Raw genomic sequence first — 21,439 nt, forward strand, 5'->3', positions numbered from 1 at the left:
CCACTTCTTCAATCCTCGCCGGCCTCCGCGGTTGCGAATTGGGCTCCGTGGGCCCAACAGCGGCCTGCCCATTGGGTCCACTGGGCCCATTGGCCGCAACCTTCGACCCTCCATTAGAGTCCTTCCTCCTCTTCACCGTCTGGTCCTTATCCGAAGGTGCCGCTGGAGCCGGTGCAGCCACCTCGCGCTCGGGCACGCCATTCGGAGCCGCTTGAGGCCGGGCCCGTCCAGCTTCAAGATCAGGCTGGGCTTCAGGCTCTCGGGGCCGGGGCGGCGGCAGCGATATCTGACCGGAATCACTGGCATTGGTCTCGCCAGAGAACTTGGGGCGGAAGCCGGTTTTCTTAGCCCAAGAAGAAGGGGGCATTGCGGAGGAGTCCGGAGCGGGAGGCCATGGACCCGGACGAGGTCGGGTTTTCGGGTCGGAGTTTGACATTTTAGGGAAATGGGTTTGTTCAGTCAAGGGAAGTAAAACTAGTGGCGCATAGCTTTGAATTGAATGAAATGTCAGCGCAGATCTGAAAATGTACTCCGAGTTTAGGGCTTTTAGAGCAAAGCACAAAGTACAACGCCAATAAAACCCAGAGAGAGAGAGAGAGAGAGAGAGAGAGAGTTGGAGGGTTTGACGCTTAGAAGTGTGAAAGTGTGTGCAAAGGGGCGAAGAGAGAGAGAGAGAGAGAGAGAGAACTAAGATAGTGGTGGAGAAGCTAAAACCGCGTTTTTATTATTTATTTTCTGTCTTAATAATTTTGTTTCCTGAATTTGAAGGATGTGATTTGACAAATATTTTGGATTTTCTTTTGTTTTTTTAAGAGCAACTCCACCTATTTGTCCTTAATTATGGCAAAGAGAGAGTTAGGGCAGCTACTATTCACGTGAATAGTGGTTGCTCTTGCAAATAGTATTTTGTGTTTCCACCCGTTGTCATGGCAAATGGCAATTACTATTCATTTTTTTTGTTTTTTCTGCAAATTTTTTTACCTCAATAATTAATTTGAATAATATTTTCAGGTAAAATTTCCGGGTTCCTACGTATCAAGACTATTCATAATCGGATAAAATTTTCGGATAAGATTTTTGGGTTCAAATTTCGGATGAATTTCAAAATTCAAAATTCATATAAATTTTTGGGTTCAAATTTCGGATGAATTTCAAAATTCAAAATTCACATAAATTTTTGGGTTCAAATTTCGGATGAATTTCAAAATTCAAAATTCACATAAATTTGGGTCAAATTTCGGATGAATTTCAAATTTCAGATAAGATTTTCATCCAATCAAATCAAGCCACGTGACATCCCCATCTTGTCAAAATTTTCTATAAAACCAGAGGCTCAGCTCATACCTCTCACACTACATCTTTCTATATTTTCATTTCTCAGAGTTTAGAATTCATACTCAATTCATTCTTAATGGAAGATTTTAGGAAATGCTTGGAGAGGCAAGAGCGAGAAACAAATGAGAGAAACCGTAGAGCAGATGAAATCAATGAGTTGCAGAGAGAAGTCGATGAACAAGTTGTCATAGCAGTGACTTTGCAAGATGAAGAGAACCAAGGTCACCGCCGTGGTTCACAAGTCGGCCGCCGCCTAAATGTGGATAGACATAGGCATTCTCGGGGTAAGAATCTTTTGGAAGATTATTTTATCCCAACTTCTTTATACTCTAATGTTGATTTTCGAAAGCGATTTAGAATGCAACCCCATTTGTTCAATAAAGTTATGCATGATATTTGCAATTATGATGAATGATATTTGCAATTATGATGCATACTTTGTTCAAAAGTGTGATGTTGTTGGGGTTTTGGGACTTCTTCCGTAGCAAAAGCTTAAAACTATTATACGAATGTTGGCGTATGGAGCATCTGCTGATCAGGTGGATGAGATTGTCCTGATGGGGAAGTCCACTACGTTGGAGGTTTTGGTAAGATTTTGTGATGCAGTTGAAACTCTGTACACTAGGGACTACCTTTGTAGACCTACTCCCAGGGACCTCAAACGGCTTCTACAAAAAGCCGAAGCTCGAGGATTTCCAGGAATGATTGGTAGCATCGACTGCATGCACTGGCAATGGAAGAATTGCCCAACTGCCTTGCAAGGTGATTATGGAAATAGAAAAGGCCAAAAAAGTATCATCCTTGAAGCCGTTGCTGGCTTCGACACATGGGTTTGGCATGCCTTCTTCGGAGTTGCTGGATCCCAAAATGATCTCAACGTGCTAGGTCAATCCCCGATCTTCAACGATGTTTTGAGAGGCCAAGGCCCCAATAGCACCTATCAAGTCAACAATACAATCTACCAGACGGGGTATTATCTAGCTGACGGCATCTACCCGAGGTGGACTACATTTGTCAAATCCATTCCGAATCCTCGATTTCAGAAGCAAAAATTATTTGCTACCTATCAAGAAGGATACAGGAAAAATGTCGAAAGGTGTTTTGGCATCTTTCAAGCAAGGTGGTTGATTATTCGAGGTACGGCCCGTATGTTTGATGAGGAGATCCTCAGAAGCATTATGATGACTTGCATCATCCTCCATAATATGATTGTGGAGGATGAGTACGATTATGATGCTTTATAGGTCTACGAACCGGATCCAATGAACACGGCCTTGACACGGATTTATGAAAGGCCCATGGGGCCAAGTGGAGAACCGTTTGAGCTGGAACCATTGGTGAGGGATGGTCGTTTCATGACCCGGATGATAGATCGATATACAGAGATGCAATCTTCGTATATTCATGAAAGACGTCAAGTTGACTTGAAGGAGCATCTATGGGCGGTGAAAGGCAATGAAGATGAATGATGAAGCATAGATGCTTTGGTTATGTTTTATTTAGTTATGGTTTGGTTGTGTTGTTTTTTTATTTATTATGGTTTGTTGTGGTTTGTTATTATTATTGTGCCTTGTTTGTAGTTTTTTTTTAAATTTTAATTATGTTTTGTTTGATGTATGGAATATATTGAATAAAAAGGTATTTTATTGAATGCTTTGTTTATTAAATAAAGAAATCCAATACAAGTCATGACAATTACTACTACTAAAATAAAATACATAAATTACAACAACTTTAATAGAAACATGAAAAATACAAATACATAAAAGGTATGCAAACTAATTAAATGGTTGTGTCATTTAACCAATCCGTGTTGCTAGGCCCATCATCCTGGAAAAGTCTTCTTCCCATAACATCCATTCGTTCTAGCTTCCAAAATTGTTTTGTTTCAGGGGACATATGGCTTGTATCCATCGCCATGGTTTCCCGATTCGTCTTTTGTATCTCTTTTTTGCGCAAATACTTCATTTCTTGTGCATACTAGGCGAGAATTGCCATCTCGTTCTCTTGGCATTTCTGCTTCATTTCAATTTTGGTTTGGTTCTGCCTTGCAATTTCCTCCAAATTTTTTGATGTATTATTGCTCGAATTACCCGCTTTCTTTGCCTTCGCAGCTTTTCGGCCAATAGGCCTCAACTCCTTCTCGAAGGGTGAGTCTTGACTCATAGGGGAATCGATAGGTGAATTCGATGTCGTTGAATCAAGGAGTGGTTTCTCGTTTAACACAACGGTGGGACCCGTGGGAATAATTCTGAAGCGTTTGCAATATTTCACCACCTCCCAACATTCAAAATGGCTGAAACTTTTTTTGCCTTGCCCAGTTGCACCAAACCACATCTGTGCTTGAATAATCTATTTTTTTTTAAAAATGGAAATGCAAGAAATATTGAAAATATATTGGATATGCAAGTAACAAAAAAAATAAAAAAAAAATAATGGAAATGAAATTAACCTTACAAATAAATTAGAAGTGCAAGAAATATTAAGAAACAATTGGAATGCAAGAAATATTAACAAAATATTGAAAATGCAATAAATATTAAAAAATATATATATTAGGACATTGAACTTAATAAAACGAAAATGACAAAATACTTACCTCGTTACTAAGATTTTCCCCACTTCTATGGTTGTCCATCGCTTTTGCCAAGGCATATCTCCATTTTTCCAACTCTTTATTGAGAATTTTTCACATACTAGATAATGCCATTTCCGTCCGAGTCGACCCCGGAATTTTTTCATAAAATTCGGCATGAAATTTTTTCCACATATGAAAAAATTTCATCTCATTGCCTAACACGGGACAATGACAAACTTGGAGCCAAGTCTCAAACAAGGAAACATCTTTCATGGTGCTCCATGCCCCTCTGGTTTCGGTAGAAGAAGCCATAAAGATTAGAACTAAAAATATAAGGTGAAAGAGAGGAAAATGTTGAGTATAAAGAGTGAATAATAGTAGAAGTAGAAGAAAATATATGAGGATTGCTGTTGAAAGTGAAGGGTATTGATAGGTATTTATAGAAAAAAAAATCAGAAATTTTTAGTATGTGAAAATGCATTGCACGCGCCAATGGTAAAAAAAATTTAAACCGCACGATGACGTCGCGCATGACATCATCAACCATCGGGCTAAACTGGCCTGAGGGCCAGCCCGACTTCGTGGGTCCCACTCCCAACCTGGCCCAGGACTCCTCGCTGGAATGTCTTTTTTTTTTTTTTCTCCCCCAAGCCTTGGGCTCAGCCTTCCGCTGGGGTTGCTCTAAGAACAACATTCTTCTAACTAGCCTTTCCGCAGGCGTTTTCACACTTGTGAAGCCTTCTCCAACTCATGAAGGGTTAAACCCAAATTTTCGCCTTCCAAAAAGTAACTATTTGGGTTTTGTCCGAACTCAAATCGTTTTTTCTCCCAACCTTCTAGACTCAAATTTTAAGTCCACAACTTTATTAAATTGTTTAAGAAGGGTTTAAGTCAAATTTTTTTTTAAAGGTATAACTTTTCTTCATTCAATCTTTTAAATAACTTCATAATTAAATTTTTTGAACAATTTGACCTAAAAAAAATTGAAATTCCACAAATATAATTTGACCTGGATTAATTGAAAATACTGTTTTGACCATTGGATTTAAATTTTAGCCATTGGATCTTTTTTTTACCATTAAAATAGTTTAGATTTAATCTAGATCGTTGACTTAAGTTACATTTAGAATATTAAAAAAAAAAAAAAACCAAATTCAATTGTACAAGCAGACAAACAGCAGCTTGACAAGTGGCTGGACAAGCAGCCAAACTGCAACAGTCCAGCAAGTCAGCTGGGGCCCACGTCAGATGCTGTGCACATGGGGTTGTTTAAGATGCAGTGGGCTCCATTGAATAGTGTTGGATCCAGGCAATACTTAGAACCATATTTTGGTCCAAATTTGGATTTTTTCAAATTTTGAGTCTTTCATTTTCTTGGGTTGGGAGAGGGTTTGGTCAATATTTTGGGTTTAGGTCCTTGGGTTGGAGATGGCCTAAGAGGCTTTTTTTTTATATAAAAAATTTAAAATTTATTTTAGAATTAAAAAAGATAATGGCTAGTTATATTTCATAACAATAAGATCCATTATCTGATTTTTCTTTTAATTTTAATTTTTTTTAATATGAAAAAGTGTGAATTTACCATATTATCCTCATTTAATTAATAATTTCAATTCCTAATATTTGCATTAACCAAGGGTAATTTTTGGTATTTTGAATGTTTTACCATTCTCTACCTTTTACTTTGTATATACTAGCCCCTTGGCAACATGCGTGAGCATGTGCCAATTGGTTTTCTTTTTTCTTTTTTCTTTTATTTTTAGAATTAAGAAGAGATAACATGGGTAGTTATGTTCCATAAAAGTTATCTGATTTTGTTTTTAATTATGAATTTACCATATTATCCTCATTTAATTAATTATTTCAATTCTTAATGTTTGAATTAACCAATGACATTTTCTGGTATTTTGAATGTTTCACTATTCTCTGCTTTTTGCTTTATCTATATAGATTTATATACATATAGATTAAATTATGGTTGCCCAAAAAACCATTCAATCCTTTAAACGGGCCAAATTGAACCATTTTCAGGCAGTTTTGTTCAGTTTTAATATTGTGTAATTTTTCAACAAATAATAATAATCTATATATAGCAAAAGACCCATTGGTGTAGTGGTTTGAAGTATTTATTATCTCAGGCAAGGTCCTGGGTTCGAGTTCTAGCATCCGCGTAGTGTGTGTGAGTTTAGTATACTATCATCGCTCTCAATAGGAAATAATAATCTATCTATATATATAAAGCAAAAGGCAAACAATGGTAAAACATTCAAAACACCAGAAAATGCCATTGGTTAATGCAAACATTAATAATTGCGCGTGCAAAGGAGCTAGTAATAATAATATTATGTAATTTTGAACCGAGTCAAATCAAAATAACTATAGTATGATTTTAGATGTAAACTGCTTAAATTGTTACTTGCTATCATCATTTACTATGATATTCCACCTCACATATTGATATCAACCTTCAAGTATGTTTGATAACCATTTAATTTTCACTTTTCATTTTTTTCAAAAACCAAGTACTGAAGTTTGTTTGTTTTTTTTAAAAAGTTAATACAAGGACTCTTAAATTGTTAGTTTCTTTTTTGGTACAATTAAATTATTAGTTTGTTACTTTCATGGAATGTTGAATGTTAGAGATTTAAAAGTGAGCATGGTGGTTACAATGTTGGCTTTATAAGTACTTGAAACTTTTAAGATGGTAAAGTTGATAATTTTGGTTACAACCAGATTGATTATTTGGTTTGTATACGATTGATGAGATCAGCTTCAAGGAAATCCCTTTAAGCACACACACCTAGATAAAAACAATCTAAGGTCCCCCGTTTGGGATTGCTTTGTTTTTTTTTTTCACCAAAAATCGATTTTATTTTAAAGTTAAGTATTTTAAGATATTTCTTAAAAATAAAATATGCTAATTATTTTAAAAACAATGACCTACCCACAACAACTTTTATCAACTATTGAAAGCTGTTTCACAAGAAATATATAATAGCCTTTAATGAATTCCCATAATACCATTATTAATTTTTAAAAATGACATCGTCTACGATCACCACCATCACCTCCACCTCCATCACCACCACCACCTTACCTCCACCTCCATCACGAACATCACCTTCACCTCTACGTCCATCACCAACACCACCTTCACCTCCACCTCCACTTTTACCACCACCGCATGCTTAGCACATAACACTTTCAACACCATGTATGTTTTAGTCATTATTAACAGTTACAATAGTTTTATATTAATATTTACCAACAACATCATGCTCATTTTAGTCATTACTCACAATTACAACAGTTTTATATTAAAATTTGCCAAACGGTTTTGACACTGCTTTTTATACTAACATCACTTTGAAAATATTGTTTATAGTTTTAACATTACATCTTATTATTTTCAAAGCACAGTAGAATAAGTTTTTTTTATTTTTATTTTATTTTATAAAAGTAACAACAATTCCAAACTGCCCCTAAATCCTCGTCCTTTACCATTGAAAAACAATCCTACAACAATTTCTCGAAACTCATCCATGATACTCTCTCATCATCATTCATCACTAAACAAGGCCAATTCATGTTTTCATCCAAGTTGATGCAATCTATCACTACAGTTTACTTTTATAGAAATCTTGGGTTTGCATTCCTAATTCAACCAAAAAAACCGCTTACAAAGGTTCATTACAATAACAAAGAAATGTAACGTCAAAATTAAGACAATCTGGTGCATCTCTACTAACGATCTCGCAGGCCCGAAGAAACTCTGGCATAGACATCCCAACTAAGATTGCAAAGTTAGAAGAATACAAAAGAGACAAAGCTTGGAAAAACCAAATCAAAATAACACAAATAAAACTCTCACAAAAGAGAGGTGTAAAACTCTCACAAAGAAGAGGTAAAAACTACATAGAAAACCCAAAGATAGTTATTGCAACTTATTCCAAAAATAAAGAAACTAAACGATGCTAAATTGTAACCTCGTTGTCACAAAGCTAAAAAAGATGGTACGCAGCACCAAAGATAACGAATCCGCACCAATCGACTTTCCTCTTATGCAAATAGTGCAAATACACCGAAAAATAATAGATTCCGTGAGATCTGTTGTAGAATTATGCCATAAACGAGCAAATGAAACAGAGACGAAGACAATGTGAGAGGGGAAACCAAAGAGGATAGGAACGGAGGAGGTGGAGAGGAAAGATAAAAGAGGGGAAGAGAGGACAAAAAGTATGTTACACCCTATAACACATTTTTGATAATACAGTAAGTTGAAAATACAACTCCATAAGGTTGTTAAATAGTAAACCTAAAGTCTTATTAAATGTAGGAAATTCTGATATTCCTAAACCTTAACTAATAACAATATATTGAAGCTCTAAATTTCGCATGGAAGACATAAATCTTACTAGGAAAATAATATCTTAAAATATTATTAATTCTAAAATGAAAAACATACATTGATTATTTGCAATCATTTTGCTCCTTAGCCTCGTGTTGATTGCCATTGTCCTTTTTTCTTCTCTCTCCATATCAAAATAAGGAATATTGGTCTCGATATTTTTTCTTGGTGGAACCAGTTTTTATTTTTGTCCGAAAGGTACTTCATTAAGGGGAAAAGACCCAAGCAAAGACATAAAACGTGAGAAAAAACTTAAAAACCACTCAGGAGAAAGAAAAGAGAAAGCAAAGGACTAGCACCAACACTACATCTGAAATTAAATATCTACACTACTAGATTCTAGGACCAGAGTTTGGGGGGCATGGAAGGCCGTCACGTACCAGAATCCGCACCAAAGAGGGAAGAGGCTATAGTTTGCCCATCGATAAGATCGTACCCTTAAGTTGGCAAAGGCTGCAAAATCATGAGCAACTTGATTTTGGAGATAAGAAACCCATTCTCATCTAATCAAGAGAAAGGAAGTAGCAAGCTTCCTAATCTCCGGGATAATAGGAAAATTCTCCAATCCGCATAATAGTCACATTGCATAATCTAGTTGATAACCACTTGAGAATCACTTTTAACTATCACATTCTTATGGCCACCCTCATGGGCAAGAAGCAAGCCTCCCAGGATAGCTTCGGCTTCAAATTCAGTGGATGAGGACTAGGAAATGAACGTGCTAGAACAGCAAACAAATACATTTTTAGAATTACAGATGATACATCCCACATCTCCTTCCAAGGAAGACCAATACCAAGCAGCATCCATAAGGGCATGCCAATTGCGCAACAACATAGTAGTATTTGAGGTGCAAGAAGGTCCGACGGACCCATGAAAAAGCTCAGAATGAAGAGAGGCGGATGGCCTGAGCATATCAACATGGCAAAGGCTTCTTCCATAAAAAATGGCAGAGCACATTTCTTTCCAAATCTCCCAACAAATGAACTCAATGTGCTTCAAATCTCCATACGCCTAGTTTTTCCTAGACGTGGACATGTGAGCCAACCAAGAAACCAGCTATCAAAGAAGGAGATGTGGTTCACATCGATCCTGTAATTGAGAGGGGATCCAAACTAAACATAATGAACACATAGACAAAGGAGGATGAAATGTTCAATAGTTTCCTCCAAATTAGAGCAAAACATATATAGAGACAAATGAGGAAGACGCCAAAGGAAAATATTAATTTTGACACCACTTTCAAATTCCGTATAGCTTTCCAAACAGACTTGTCAATCTGGTGGGAGGAGTGGAGGGGAATAAGCATAGCCCCGTGATTATTTCTAATGGTATCCACTGCGCATAGAAAAAGATCCATCCTTAGTCCAAGACTAGATAAGACAATCACCTAGACTTGGATTCTTGAGAGGGATGGAATGAATGAGGATGGCAACATGAGGATCAATAAATCTGGATATCCTATCCAAACACCAGCTTCCAATATCCAGGTTGATCATTATATGGACTATTGTGGGGATATGACCCACCACATCAAAATAATGGGATGGTGCGCAAAATATTTTCAAGAGGGAGCCAATTGTCACCTCAAATTCTCATATGTTGAGGATTGAAGAAGTGGGACCCTATAATGTTCTCCAAGTAGAAACTGACAATGCAAGTAATTATGTCACATTTGGAAGAGAGATTGGAAAGGTAAACGAGCATATTTTTCTTGGCGAGTCCTTACTTAGTTAGGATTTTGGTTCTTTACTATATTAGAATTTTGGTTACTTACCCATTTGTCTAGTCGTATAATAATTGAGATTTATTTTCTATTCTAATTTATATTTATTTTCTATTATATTTAGGGTTAATACATCTTTGTACTTTCTTATAAATACCTCCATATTGGAGAAGAATACATATATGAGATATATATGAAATAACTGAAAATTTGCCCTACTTTGTTTGACTTGGTATCAGAGCCTTATTCTCTTGTGACATGTGCTTGTGTTCTCCTTGTAATTTAGTTGCTCTCCTCGCCTCATCTTCAAGGGGGGAGGGGGAGTGAAAATGATATGTTTATTGATGTATCCTCATTACCTTTATGTATTCCCATGAAGATATAACCTATTTCTTCACTCCGACGACCCTTTCTCTACAAGGGGAGAAGGGGAATGAAGAAAAGTTTTCGCTGAGTTAGGTGGAATTCTCCTTTATCATTGTCGATGATGTTGATGTATTTCGATGCGTCTCTACAACATAAAAAACCCTAACCTAAACACTACCTATTTTCGATGCACTATACACCTAGCCTATAATCCTAACCCACCACCACCGTCAACCTTACCATCGTCAGCGCCACCTAACTTGCTATTGTCGTCGCTGCCACCACCGCTCCATCCATCACCATGTCGAATGTTGATGCCATTATTTCTTCACATGCTTCTCCTTATACTTCACCTACTGTTGTACCCCTATTGTGATGGTTCATACTGAATCATGCACTAACCTACTCTTGTGATTCAAATTTAATGGACCTTTCTGCCGTGCTCATGGGGTTTATGTGTTCTACCTTACCTACTGTTGTGCTTATAGGGTTTATGTATTCTGCCTTATCTATTACCGTGCTCACAGGGTTTCTGTGTTCTACTTTTATGTGTTCTGCTATGTGCCCTATTTGTTAAGGTTTGCTCTTGTGTTTTTGCTGCAAACTTTGATTTGGCTTGTCAGTTGTTTCACTCATGGTTTACAACATGACCTTCTCTACAATTGTGACATTCTCTATAGTTGGTTAATGTTGAGTATGGTATTCTATGACTCGTTTGTCAATTTGGGCATGCGAAACATCTTTGCGCCAGTGTTGGCGAGTCCTTATTTAGTTAGAATTTTGGTTCCTTACTATGTTAAAATTTTGGTTACTTACCCATTTGTTTAGTCGTATTATAATTGAGATTTATTTTATATTCTAATTTATATTTATTTCCTATTGTATGTAGGGTTAATACATCTTTATACTTCCTTATAAATACCTCAATATTAGAGAAGAATACATATATGAGTATATTTGAAATTTTACCCTACTTTGCTTGACTATTTTTTGGTCTCCATGTGTTGTTTATACCTTAAATCTCATTTTAAAAATCTTGCACAAAAATTTGAGTGGCTTACAAATATTTATAAATCTGGAAAGTCAATTGTCAAATTTTTTGTAAACTACACACATGCTTTGACAATTTTTAAGAGTGTCACATTTGGAGTTACTAAAAGTAGCTATAACAATATTTGCATCGCACTATATCTTGTTAAAGAGGCTAGTTGATTGTAGAGAACCATTACAAACTACTGTTATTCAAAGAGCATGGAAAGATTTGTTGAAAAATTTAGATGAAGGCAAAAGGAATTTAGCTACTATGGTTCAAAATACCATGCAAGATGATAATTTTTGGGAACATGTTGAGGCAATATTAGGTTTCAAAAAACCAATTTATCTAGTGGTAAAATTTGATGTTGTGGTTATAGATCTCATTGTTTGGTGGTTAACATATGATGCAGAAACATCAGAATTAGCAAAGGTTAGTAAAAATGTATAAATTTAATTTCAATATTTTTAATTATTATTTTTTGTCTTAAATAATTTATTATATATATGTATTTATTATACAAATGATAAAGGTGTTGGCTCAATTGAAATCAAGTTCATAGGTAGAAAGAATTTGGAACACATATTCTTACATCCTGTTGAGGCCCAAAAAATTCAAGGCTAGACCAAAATACATTCCCAGCCCAATGCGATACCTTACTGAGAAGAAACCCGATTTGGGCATGCGAAAGTTCGTCATACACGCTCGCACGAGTCACAATCCACGTGCCACGCCAAGCAAATATGTAACATATCACGCTAATCCTATAAAATACACCAGCTCTATGAACCCATGCTAATTATTCAGCTAAGAGCCGTTTTGACTCAACCATAGCCCCTTACAATACGATGAAATTCAAGCATGAGCATGCGACATGCAATGCCAAGTGGAAAATCATTATTCTTACACCTATCATTCATGAGACCCATTGATGAACCGAGAAAAGGAAGTTTTAGGTTGCTTAGGAGCCCCAAAACTCGAGCTCATTTCTTGAGCCCAAATATGTGGGTAAGCATAAAGGAGAAATAGGTAGCCCATTATTTTAGAAAATTGGCCCATTACCTTAATAAAAATGGTCCATCACTTTAGGAGGTTGGCCCATTCCTTTAGTACACTAACCTATCACCTTAGGAAGGCCTAAATGACCAATAAAATATCTGAAAATCTCCAGCATATGGCTGGAGACAAAACAGCGACATAAGCCAAAAGCCACTCATGAAGGTAAACTGTTGAAAGGCTCCAACATATGGCCAAAAGCAGACTTTAAAGTAGATCATCCAAAAAACCAAAGGGTAATAGCTCGCGTAGGTTGCTAGGAGAAAAGACACCCTTCAAACCAGCGCCCTTACCTATTTCTTTCTCCCACCAGCTCTTGCCATGGAAGAAAGGAGGAAAGAAGGTGAGGTGGTAACCAAAAATAGGAGTTTAACACTGAATCAGCTGAGGGAAGACTTTTGAGCTCCCAAAAATCTTGTCTTTGTGTGTTTGGACAGAAGAGGATTTCACAAATAGGATGAATCAAAGGAAGGGAAGAGAAATGAAAGAGAAGACTTGGGAAAATTGGAGAGAACCCATTAGGATTTCTTGGGAAGAAGGAGCTTCCAGCAACTATAAAAAGGGGCTATCCTTTACCCATTACCTCAACCCACATCTAGAGAGAGCAAGCATCACCTCTCATCCCTGGAACCCTTCAAATTTGAACCATATTCCTCCATTTCTTCTCATTTTCTCTTCTGGCAAGCCATTCCAGATTTTGACAGAGCTTTCGTCAGGTTGTCGGAAAATTGCTCAAACCACCCACTTCTCCTCCCTCATTTTTCTCCCCCTCTCTCTCCTCAACGAATCTTCTTAAAATCTCTTCACCCTTGCTTTTAACCTCTATTTCTCATAGGAAACCACAACTCTCTCTCTTTAATGCTAAACTTATGAGTGCTTAGCTTCCATGCCACAAGCTTCTCAAGTCAAGCTAAGAATTTATCTGTAAGCAATTGTTGGTTTCATTGGTGAAGGAGACCAATGTGTTTCCTAAGGCTCAGTTACCCTTTTTGAAACACTCTTGGGGTCTGATCCTTGAACTCAGACTTAGGGGTAATTTTCACACATTTGGCTCTTTACAGCGGCCCAGGCCCATCAGTAGTTGCTGGAATGAAAAAGCCCTTACACATCCATAATGAAGAGAAACTAGCTGAATTTTACAATAGCTGATCAATTCGTTTATATCCATTCCAATATCCGTCTCCAATCACATTTCAGTGAGAGCTACAAAGATGGGCTTATCAAGAAATGAGATATTAATATAGAATCCTTTTTTTTAGATGACTCTGCTTAGAAATTGGAGGAAATTAGATAAAAAGGGTTGGAGGGCGATTATGTAGGTGTTCACAACCAAGCATCATCTTCACCGTCCTCTATGCCCAGTCACTTTCCTCTTGGAGAAATCTCAACCACAAGGACTAATGCAAAAGCGAAGGGGAAATAACCAGTTGGCTAAAGTTGCTATTTTTATTTTAAGTATTTTCAATTTTCGTTTTGTTTGGTTTGAAGTTTCAACAATAAACTTTAATTCATGCTTTTGCATGCAAAATTTAATTATGAACTTGTTTATTTTATGAATAAATGATTTTTTTATTTATTTAATGAGTTATGTATTTTATAGTTAAATGTATTGAAAGAACCATGACTTTTATTATTCCTCACCCATTATTGAACAGTCCCATTCTCTTGGACCCTAAGGTCTAAGGAAGTTTTGGTCACTCGCCATTGAATCTAACTTTAAGCAAAAATTGATTTAAATATCAATATGTCATTATTTTATTATTTTTACTGTACAAAATATTAATTTAACCTAAACAAAAACAAAAATTTTTTAAAAAAGAAAAAAATCACTCCAACCAAAACACCCTTTCTCTTAGAAAACCAAAAACATGTTCTTCCTCCATTGTCGTTCACAACTACCTTCAACTTCAGCATTACAGAAGGAACCAAATTCCAAGCCATCAAGCCATCCCTTCACACTTTAACGTGATTGAATTTCAAGGACCCACAACCAAGTCATTTTCTTAATGTTCTCTACCTTTGTGACCAAATTTTTGTTTATAAATGTTAGTTTTGAATGATTCATGAACTCAGTTTGGGAAAACTTCAATTTTTTACAAATAAATTTCGGGCATTTTTTTTCCCAGTTCATGAACCTAGACTTGGGTTTCTGCAACTATATTGTATTTTCATGAATGGTTCATGTTTTCTTATTCACTAGGTGCGAATGAGAAAGATGACTGGCGTCGGAGATGACGGTCTTAGACGCGGATGAGTTTTTTGTTCATATTTTTCATCTATGATATTAAACTCTTCTTTAAAAAAAAAAAAAAAAGAAAAAAAAAAAAGGGTTTTAATAACCAAAATAGTATTTTACTGTAGTAAAAAAATAAAAATAAAAGATGACATATTGATATTTAAACTAGTTTTTTTTTTCTCTACCTTTAGATTAGATCCAAGTGTTGGTAACCACAACTTCCTTAGACTAGAGGGTCCATGAGAACAAAACTGAATTCTTGAAACCAAAAGTAGTACTTTTATTATATTAACTCACTCCTCTAGTACATTCCCGCACTTCCACCTATTTGCCATGGCAAAGGGTAAGGGCAAGTAAGGGCGGTTACTGTTCACTTGAATAGTATATACCCTATCAATTATTTTTGTGTTTTTCCATCCATTGTCATGGCAACCCAAGAATAATTACTATTCACATAGAATTAATTTTATTTATATATAATGAGATTAATAAATGAAAATGTGCTAGGTAGGTATAAATTTGTTTTTTGAATTTTTTAAATAATTTTTCAGAAATTTTTTAAATTTTTTATAAAAAAATTTCTTCATTAGGCAGCAACTTGGGCTATCCTACCTTGGGCCTTGCCCGGGCTGGGTGTCACCGCTGGAGCTGATTTTGGGAGAGAAAAAAAATCAAATATCTTCCTTCCCCTAGGGTTTAGTAATGACCAAGAATCAAACGGGGGCTCATCAGCTATAGCACTCTTCCTCGAGTGCCCTCGATTGCTCGTCTGCTGTCGGCGGTCAGGTATTGTTCTGTAGCAGCGACGTCGTCTATCAGGTACTGTTCTCTCCTCTGGAACTGAGACGTTAAATTTTTCGTTCCAGATCGATACCGTACCGAGATTGGGTACGCTCGATCCAGATCGAAATTCGTAAGGGGTGAGCGAATTTAGGCAACTTTGATTCGTGATACTACTTAGCAGAATCCTTATAATCATTTAGGACATAATTGATCAATGGATTCGGATAAAAATCTAAGGAAGTCCATTTAGGGTTTAGTAATGAATTTCATTCCTCTGCTAATTTTTAATAGTAGTGTACTTATTTCTTTTTCCTATCTCAGAAATAGTTATATATAGTCAAAGGACACAATGAGGTTGGAAAAATGCTGGTTTTGCTCCTCTACAGTATATCCTGGGCATGGGATTCAGTTTGTTCGTAATGATGCAAAGGTAAAGTTTTTACATACTCTCTACTGAGGAAAACAAAAGTTTTTGTACTCTTGTGTAATAGAATTTTCAAACATAAACCATGTAATGTTAAGGGTGATGAGATAGCTGAGTTATGGGGATTGTATTCGGTTTTGGGCATTGTATTCGGTTTTGGGCATCTACGTCTTCAGACTTTAGGGAGTTAGCTTTTATTTAATATGTTTTGATCGGAAAGCAGTAGTATCGTAGAGTTTTAGATGTTCAAGTGAATTGTGGTAAGGGGTGTCTTAGTTGTATGATTTTGGTGGTTGTATATTTGGTGGATCTCTTGTTCACCTAAATGCTTTCTGGTTCTTTAATAGAATTCTTTCTTTCTTATAAAAAGAAAAAAACACGTGGACCATGTCATTGCTATGTGATGATGCATTTTCAAACTTTACCTTTGACAACCAAATTTAGAAGTTTGAAAATTTTACTGATTGCAGCTGAAACTATAGGGTGTCCCAGTCCTACAATCAATCGCTGCCTGATTTACTGTTGGTTGGGTTGTAGGGATGCTATTTATGTGCGTATATATGAGATTGATGCCAGGATGGGTCGATTTGTTTGGCATCAGCTTGGGCTTTTGGTTTTTGTTTTTATGTTTTTGATTGAGGTACTCAGTTTGAGCTAATTTCTTGATCATTTAATCCAAATTCATCTGCATATAGCTTGCATGTTTTTACGCCCTATGGTTTGACTGCGAAATGGATTATGGCTATTGATTATTGTTTGGGATTCTATAGTGAGTGAGCAATGTCTAAGTGCCACTATGGACTTAGCCCACCTTCACATTTCCTTTTATGTTTGGCATAATTACCTGAAAGCCAATCCTCTTGTAGATTTTTAGATTCTGTAGATCCAAATGCCACAAGAACTTTAAAATGAAGAGGAATCCTCGCAAAGTAAAATGGACCAAGGCCTATAGGCGTTTGCGTGGAAAGGATATGACACAGGTAAACAACCTGGTGATTTTATTATTCACACTTTATATTGGGACTGTTGAAAAGCTGGGTTAATATCCTGCAAGTCTTATGTTACTCTTTGCATTTTTTTGTAGGACTCAACTTTTGAGTTTGAGAGAAAGAGAAATAGGCCTGAGAGATATGACAGAAATCTCACAGAAAACACCCTCAAGGCCATTAAGAAGATCGACAAAGTCAGAATCATCAGAGAGGAAAGACACCATGAGAAGAGGTACTTTTCTCCTCTTGATTTTAACCTATAGTAGAAATAGTACAACATGTTTTTGGTTTTCTTCATTTTAACAAATTTGAGAAAAACTTGAGCAGGATGAAGGGCAAGAAAGCCAAGGAGAACAGAGAGGCAGTAAAAGAGTTGGAACAGAGCATCAGCTTGGTCAAAGCGCCAACTGCACTTCAACAAGATCCGTCACTCACCTTACCGATCAAAGTCAAGGTTTCACAACAGCAGCCCAAGAAAACTGTTGCCATGATGGAGTAATTATATTGCTCAAGATGTCGGTTTTCTCCATTTAACTATTTGGGGGTTTTATATGGTTGCACTTGTGGTTTTGTGTGTCTTCCTGTGCCCACAGTTCCAACAAGTAGATTGAAGTGTTTATCCTATTTTCCTTTTCATCTACTCGTAGCTGCTGATTTTATTTTTGTTTTGTTGGGTCACTAATCTGGTGTAAACATTGTTAACAAAATATTTCATAGAGGAGTTTTTGAATTGCGTAAAAGCTTTAAAGATTTTAAATCTACTTAAACATAAATAAAGGGCATAAAGAAGCAACTCGTTCTTAGTGCAATATATTACTTAGGAATCCAATTCCAGAGCCTACTTCTTCATCATATTCATTTACAAGATAAATATATACTACTGGGGGATTGCTTATCTTCTGTTTGGATGAAGGAATTGAAAATTAAATAGAATTCTTAAATGATGGAATTTAGATTTCCATCATTTCAATTTTTAGTAATTGAAGATTTCAGTGTTTGGATTTATGTATGTTGAATTTTGTAAATGGCACTATGAAAATTAGAGAAATGACGTCTATTTTGGTGGAAATTAAACTCGGGAATTTGATATCCCAATATTCACAATTTTTTTGACGTGTCGTTTTATAAATTCCGCGCTTAAGTTGTCAAGCAAGAGAATTATCAATTTATCCTCTTAAATTTTCGATTTTTACTAAATTCTAAGTTATTTTGTCAAGAGAGCTTGTGATTGCTTTTCATAGTGGAAACCGACTTTCTTTGAGTCATCTGCAGACCAAACAAAGATTCCATGAAGTTTTTGCTCACTCTTGAGCCGGTGAAAGGCAGTGAAAAAACCATTCTCAGGGGACAATCCACCACTCCCATCACTGATAAAGCTTGCCAAGATCTTCCCACCATTGTAATTGGTTGGAGCTTTGCGGCTTGAAATAATCGATGAACTGGGCCATTGTGGTGCCCTGATCATATGTGTAAAACTGGAAATTCACGTAGTCTATCAAATGGCCATAGCTTTTCCACAAAGCCAGGTAGTGGCTCTGAACTTGGTCATCATCAAATGGAGCAATGGAAGCAAATGAGATCACTCCAGTGTTCTTGAGGGTTGTTATAAGCCTTCCAATGCACTCAGAAAAAGGTATCGTGTCTGCTCTAAAATGCTTGTAATCATTGTCAATTCCATCCAAATTGTACTGTGGGATGATGCTTGTGAGTGAAGAAACAGCATTAGAAACCCACAGGTCAATTGAGGAAGGCTTTAAGTAAGCAGAGCCACTATTCACACTGTCCCCTCCTGGGCTCAAGGCCACTTTGACATTTGAATGCTGATTTTTGATGGAGGAAACTTGGGAAGGGCGAAGGTTATCAGAGTCCCAAAAGACATTGAATTTTCCATTGGTGGGGGGAAGAGCCTGAGGTGTCATAGTCTATGGACAAAGAGAGAATGAAGTGGAATTCAACATTTGGGTTAATGGGGACATCAGAAAACTTGACATTGACGAATTCAGCTCCTATGTATTCTCTAAAGAGATCTGAGTTTGCTGGGGCTGCTTGGATTGATGTGGTGGATGTGAGGAGGGCTTGAAGGAAGAAAAGGGTGAAGATGAGCTTAACCTTTGGAAGTGCCATTGCTAATATATAATATTAGGGTAGTCAACTAGACTCTAATTTTCTTTTTAACAAAACCCACTTCAACTTTTTAGTTTATGTGGGAGCATATATTTTGGCGATCAATGAGCGGGTGATACGTGGAAAAGGGAAATTCCCTAGGTCAATTAGTTACCCTAATTAATTAGGGAAATTATAATTGATTTAAGATGAGAATATATCCCTAAATTAGTGATGAGATTTCCATCGAATCTCCTTGATTAATTCCGATCTCTTATTTTTGGGTAAGAATAATTAAATAAGGATTATTCTTCAAACCCTAGCTTACAAGAAGCACTATAAATACATGGCTACATGTGAGGTAATCCGATTTTTACCTAAGAAACCCCTCTCTCTTTCTCTCTCTCTCACCACTCTAGCCACCACCACATAGCTCCGGCCACCCAGTTCTCTTTTACCGTATACTGTAGAGAAAACTCCAACCTTCTCTGTTATTTTTCGTATCTTCCTAAAGATCATCTAATTGACTTAGGAATCAAAGGTTCGTAGGTGAGGGAAAATGAGGTTTTGCCAATTCATCTTGTTTTGGTGGTGCGATAAGCCTATAGGACTCAAAGCAGTTCATCGACCCATTTTCCTTTGGCTCATTCTAGTCTCTTCTTCAGACAATCCAACACGATCTTGTCAGATGCTTCTGCTTGGTCATTGCCTTGCGGATATCTAGGAGTTGACATGTGTTGTTTGATGCCATACTTTGCAAAGAATGCAGCGATCTGCTTGCCAATGAACTGCGATCCGTTGTCGGTGACCAGCAACTATAGGCGCCGAACTGGTAGATAATGTTCTTTTAGACAAATCGCTCAACGTCTGCTTCTTTAGTAGAGGATAGAGCTTCGGCCTCGATCCATGTAGTAAAGTAGTTTGTGGCGACGATCATTATGTCTTTCTTGGCAGGTGTCGGCAGCATGGGACCCACTAAATCAACGGCCCATTGCATGAATGGCCATGGGCTGTTCTATGGATGGTACACTTTGGTAGGTAGGCTAGGAATCGGCTTGTATTGTTGGCATCGATCACATCTTTTGACATGCTTTGTGGAGTTGTGTTGCATGGTAAGCTAACAGTAACCTATGCTTAGAGTCTTATGAGTGAGTGATCTGCCCCCAGAATGGTTGCCATACTCTCCATCATGAATTTTGCAGAGCACTTCGAGAAATTGAGGGTACTTGATGCAAGTGAGATAAGGATTGGAGTATGACCTTCAAAAAAGCTTGTTGTTCTTCATGTAGTATCTTGCAGTTTTTTGTTTGATTTTTCTAGCCTTGGACTTCTCCTTTGGCAACTTTTGTTCTATACAAACAAATCCACGTCTTTAAAATAAAAAATATCGCCGTATTAAAATAATTTACAACGACGTACAATATAAATATATCGGCGTCATTATCATATAGTTCTACGACGTTATCTTTAAATTGTACTATAAAATTTAACGTCGTATTTATTCATTTCATACGTCGTACATTTAATTTAAACTGTCGTCTTAATATGAATTTTTGTTAACAATTTTTTTCTTTGATTTTCTTATCCTCCGTCGGTAGATCTACTTAATGACAAGAATTGAAATAACCACGACGGTTTATATAGAAAACCGCCGACATAATCAGATTTTTTTGAGAACCCAAGGGTTACGAAATCTTACCAGATGGAACTCAGTTCCACATCATAATCTTAACAGATGACACAGATTTGCAATCAGAGAGACAATTTTTTGGAAGTTGATGATGTGTGTGCGTTTGTGTATCTACAAAAATTATACCTAACGTCTTTGCAAATTTGCAATCAGAAAGACAATTTTCAACGACGGTTATATTACACCTAACGACGTTTAAAAAATCAACGTCGCTCAACAAATATATTACGTCGTCTTAGTATTACCTAAGACGACGAAAAACGACGACAGTAAAACAAAAACAGTCGTTGTTCTTATATTCTTATTTTATTTAAGTCCACGTCGGTTATATTAAACATAACGACGTTAAATGAAAGGATTCCACGGCGCATAACAAATATTGCGTCGTGTTATTTAACAATGACGTAGTTATATGTAACCGCCGTATTTCTTTTTTGAAATGGTTTTATATATAAGCAACTTTTCGACTTACACATGCACTGTTTCCAAACCCGATTAAAAATTTCAATCTCCCAGAGAAAACTTTTCGTTTTTTTTCCAGTCAGAGCACTGTCAGAGTATCTCATCGTCTTCCTCTCGTCTTCTTCGTCGTCTCTGAACTTAAACATCGATCGTCTTCCTCTTGCTTTCATTGCAAGCAAAAGGTAAACTTTCATTTTCACTATTTTGGTTACTGTTTTGCATGCTCATACGTTTTTTGTTTGAAAAATCT

The 21,439-nt window shown here is 36.6% G+C and overlaps 2 protein-coding genes and 1 pseudogene across 3 annotated transcripts in view; 1 reads left to right on the forward strand and 2 right to left on the reverse strand.

Annotated features, from left to right (window-relative positions):
• The window catches only part of LOC117629841 (nucleobase-ascorbate transporter 12), a 36,711-nt gene extending 36,033 nt beyond the window's left edge, over positions 1 to 678 (reverse strand). Inside the window, exon 1 of the mRNA XM_034362470.1 lies at positions 24 to 678. Coding sequence (XP_034218361.1) covers positions 24 to 436 — 413 coding nt within the window. The 5' untranslated portion in view covers positions 437 to 678. The remainder of the gene's footprint in view (positions 1 to 23) is intronic.
• A 14,692-nt stretch (positions 679 to 15,370) lies between these two features.
• Positions 15,371 to 17,667, forward strand: LOC117633266 (probable ribosome biogenesis protein RLP24). Of its 2 annotated transcripts, XM_034366991.1 has the most exons (5): positions 15,371 to 15,557; positions 15,843 to 15,951; positions 16,812 to 16,925; positions 17,030 to 17,166; positions 17,262 to 17,667. In XM_034366991.1, exons 2-5 carry the CDS (start codon positions 15,871 to 15,873, stop codon positions 17,431 to 17,433), a joined length of 504 nt encoding a protein of 167 aa, XP_034222882.1. In that variant the 5' UTR covers positions 15,371 to 15,557; positions 15,843 to 15,870; the 3' UTR covers positions 17,434 to 17,667. The 2 variants fall into 2 exon arrangements, with proteins under 2 accessions (XP_034222882.1, XP_034222884.1); XM_034366993.1 differs by lacking the exon at positions 15,371 to 15,557 and having other exon boundaries at positions 15,861 to 15,951; positions 16,829 to 16,925.
• Positions 17,668 to 18,138: 471 nt separating this feature from the next.
• On the reverse strand, positions 18,139 to 19,061 carry LOC117630225 (annotated as a pseudogene).
• Between the last annotated feature and the right edge of the window lie 2,378 nt (positions 19,062 to 21,439).

This window comes from Prunus dulcis, chromosome 6, assembly GCF_902201215.1.
Source record: "Prunus dulcis chromosome 6, ALMONDv2, whole genome shotgun sequence".
Lineage (NCBI taxonomy): Eukaryota > Viridiplantae > Streptophyta > Magnoliopsida > Rosales > Rosaceae > Prunus > Prunus dulcis.